This window comes from Acanthisitta chloris, unplaced genomic scaffold, assembly GCF_000695815.1.
Source record: "Acanthisitta chloris isolate BGI_N310 unplaced genomic scaffold, ASM69581v1 scaffold5174, whole genome shotgun sequence".
Lineage (NCBI taxonomy): Eukaryota > Metazoa > Chordata > Aves > Passeriformes > Acanthisittidae > Acanthisitta > Acanthisitta chloris.
In genome coordinates this window covers 1-3,701 of record NW_008670893.1, presented here as the reverse complement: position 1 = coordinate 3,701, position 3,701 = coordinate 1, and the positions used below count along the sequence as shown (strand labels likewise).

Here is a 3,701-nt window from a genome sequence, read left to right as displayed (position 1 = left end):
TCTTTCTCCCGCTGCATTTTCTCACAGCAAATGAGTTTAAGGAACATCCTTTTAGCTGCTGAAAATCTCCAGAAGTTCAGTTTAAAGGAGCTGTTTGAGTGACAAACATGGCCAAAAGATTTCCTGTTGGAATTGAAATGGGAAAACACTCCCTGGCATGTGGAAGAGGAGGTTCATTTGATTCACAACCTGTTCATCACCAGGTGATGACAAGGCAGCCTGGAAGAGCAGGCTGAAGAGTTGGGAACTGGTCCCATCCATCTGCTCAGGTGCCCAGCAGGGATGAGCCTGGCACCAATGGCATTGGCATTGCTTTCCTTAGCAGAGGGATTCCAGGGACTTCTAATGAAGGGATTCTATGGAACACCTGAACATTGAATCATGGAATGGTTTGGGTTGGAAGGACCTTAATGCTCATCTCATTCCACCCGTGTCATGGGCAGGGACATTTTCCATTAGCCTGGTAGAATTGCTCATCTCATTAGGTGGAATGAGATGAGCTTTAAGGTCCTTCCAACCCAAACTATTCCATGGTTCCATAACTCTAAAATCAATTTCAAGTGCCAAATGAAAACTGTGGTAGAAGTTTCTTCTTTCCAACTTGTGTTTGTTGTATATCTTAGTGTTGGAGGTCTCATATCCCACCAAAAAATAAGGCTTGGGATTTTAAGGCTTTTAAATAGGGACATTCTCCTTCCCTTCATTAGGATATGGATTGGATTTGATTCCTTATCTCAAAAAAACCCTTTAAGTGACGTGTTAAGTACTTAGAATGTGAGCAGAGCAGAGCAAAACTAGGAATTCCTGCAGCCTTCCTGAGCATCCAAGGGAGTTAACGAAGACAAGTTAGGCTGCCCTGAATCTTCATGGAATTATTATGTATAAAGCCTGAAACTCATAAGAATATTATATATAACTAAAGGATATTACATTGCATGACAACAGATTCCATATAACAAATTAAGTGAGAGATACATAGGCTGATTTTTCAGCTTTCTATGTCCTGTCCATACCAACTTCTGGTTTCTGGGGGTAGAGGTAGAAACCATTTGACCCAGGAGGCCAAGTTGGAAGGCAATAACTACATGCAGGCATCAAGTTGGCTCGAAGAATCTGCATCCTATGACCATAAGTGCATGAAGACTTGTCCAGCCCTCCACTACAGGACAAATGCAGTGCCTTGGCCATGGAAAGCAGAACATCACCTACTTACCTGCCACAATAAACATGATGCCAGAGGTCAGAGTCATGTTAGCTTTGGCTGAGTCCTCCATACTGCCAATTCGCACACACTTCATAGCAAAAACACACACCAGGAGGCCAAGGATGCCCAGGACGATGCCCACAATCATGAGGGCCCTCACAGCCTGGAACATTGCTGCAAAACACAGTGAGAAGCAAGTTGAGTGACTGAAATGAGACCCACCAGAGCCTGCAGGGTCATAAGCTGAGACATAGTCTCTCTTGGCATGGCTGCAGGGAGAGGACTAGAGGGAATGGCCTTGAGCTGAGACAGAACAGAGTCAGATTGGATGTGAGGAGAAATGTTTCCCTGTTAGAGTGTTCATGCACTGGAATATTGCCCAGGGAGGTGGTGGAGTCACCATCCCTGGAGGTGTTTAAGAGGTGTCTGGATGTGGTACTGGAGGATATGGTTTAGGGTTTAGAGGTTCCAGCAGTTTAGAGTGACAGGTTAATGGTTGGACTTGATGATCTTAGAGGTCTCCTCCAACCTTGATTACTCTATCCATGGCTTTGTCTGGAAGTATTAAAGAAGCAAACCTTGGCAAATGGGCACAGGATCTCCACTCCAGGCTTAACTGGGACACCTCTGGGAATGTGGCTGTTTGCCTCAGCTTCCCAAAGGATTTGGTGGCTTAGACAGAATCTTTTGTGACTCATTCAGCTGAAACTCCTGGAGAAGAGTTAGTTTGGAGTTGGGCTAAGCATGAATCATTTCCTAACCAAATTGAATGAGAAAATGCTCTGGTTTTTCCCTCCCCAACCAGTACTGGAAGCAGCTAGCTTCCCCCAGCTCTCCATGCTATTCCCAACTCCTGCCTGACTCCCAATGGACTTCTGTGAGAAGTAAACCACGTGGCATAGGAGAAGAGGAAAATCACCTGGACAAACAGAGTAGGAGAGAGTAACAAAGCTTTGGCAACCACCTCCCTCCCCACATCCTTCCCATGGGTATTTGTTAGTGCTGTCTAAACCTCTCCACGGTCATTACCACAAAGCACAGAGAGCTCAACCCTGAAGCTGTTCAGCAATGCCATATGGTGGGAATGACCCAGGTTGGGATATTGGTGGGTCATTCCTGGGGGACGTTGAGTGCTGAAGGGAGCAAAACCCCTCCAGACTCCTTTGGGATGGAGGAGACAAGTAGAGGGAAAATCCAAGAGAGAAGTGGAGGGGGAAAGGAGATGTGAATACCAAGGTGAGGTTCTCATAAGGTGGCACAGAGCCCATCGTGCTACAACCCAGGACTGGCCCCAGACAGTTCCCCTCCAGGCTGTGCAGAAGCCCCTGGCAGAGACAGGAAGGCAACAGAGCATGAGAAGGAGGTGGCTCAAAGTATTTCAAGGGCTGTTGTGCTTTGGCTGTGCTGCTTTGCAGCCTCTTCTTGCCCTCCATGCCACAGTCTCCCTGGGCAAACTGGGCCAGTGTCTCACCACCCTCACAGGGAAGATCTCAATTTCCCTCTTTCAATTTCTCCCCATTGCTCCTTGTCCTGCCACTGCAGCTCCTCCCACAAAGTCCCTCTGCAGCTTCCCTGAAGCCCCTTCAGATCCTGGCAGGTGCTCTGAGGTCTCCACACAACCTTCTCTTCTCCAGGCTGAACAGCCCCAACTCCCTCAGCCTGTCCTCACACGGGAGATGCTCCAATCCTCTTAGCAACTTCATGGCCTCCTCTGGACTTGCTCCAACAGTTCCATGTCCTTCTGATGTTGGGGGCACCAGAACTGGTTGCAGAACTCCAGGTGGGTCTCACCAGAGCAGAGGGGGAGAATCATCTCCTTTGCCCTGCTGGCTTTGCACAGCTTGGGAGAAGGGTCTATAAACCTTCCAGGAGGGCAATGCTGAATGCCTGTGTGGGTCTCCTTGCTTGGGGGGTGCTCTGAACCCAAGCAGCCTCACAGTGACACCACAACCCAGTTAGAAGCAGGAGATCTGCCCTCTCACAGGCTGAGAACACACCACCTTCTCCCACCCAGCCATCCCACCAGAGCTGCTGCTGCTCTTATGACTCAATTTGCCCTTATCAGCTGATAACAAGTGCTAACGAGCTTGGGCTTTTCAATCTGCCATTCATCAGCCCCAGGTGAGAGCTCAGCAGTTATTATTCAGCAGAGAACAAGCCCTGGGCGGATGTGTCTTATCAGCCTCAAAGGTTGTTCTCAGCACCTGATGCGAAGCAAAAAGCTGCAAAGAGAAGAAAATCTCAATCCTCGTTTGTCTTTAGAACCACTAAAGTTGCTTTGTAAATGCTTTTGTGCCCAGGCAGGCAGGAGAGGCTGATCACTCTAGAAAACTATGGAGCATGGTGGAGGCTCCTCAGCCCCAAGACAGAACTTCATCCCTGGCTACTTCCTACAGACCTTAGAGTTCCCGTGGTGTTTCCAACCCATCAAGAAGTGACCCTAAGTGAAGACCTCACAGAGAGATTGCTGGTTCCCAGTGCCTTGGGTGCCCATGGA

At 48.4% G+C, this 3,701-nt stretch overlaps 1 protein-coding gene across 1 annotated transcript in view; it reads right to left on the bottom strand.

Moving 5' to 3' along the window:
• CLDN18 (claudin 18) overlaps positions 1–1,378 on the bottom strand; it is a gene marked incomplete at its 5' end in the record, with an annotated part of 3,493 nt that extends 2,115 nt beyond the window's left edge. The window contains one exon of the mRNA XM_009073871.1: positions 1,214–1,378. Within this exon, the coding sequence (XP_009072119.1) occupies positions 1,214–1,378 (165 nt within the window). The remainder of the gene's footprint in view (positions 1–1,213) is intronic.
• Between the last annotated feature and the right edge of the window lie 2,323 nt (positions 1,379–3,701).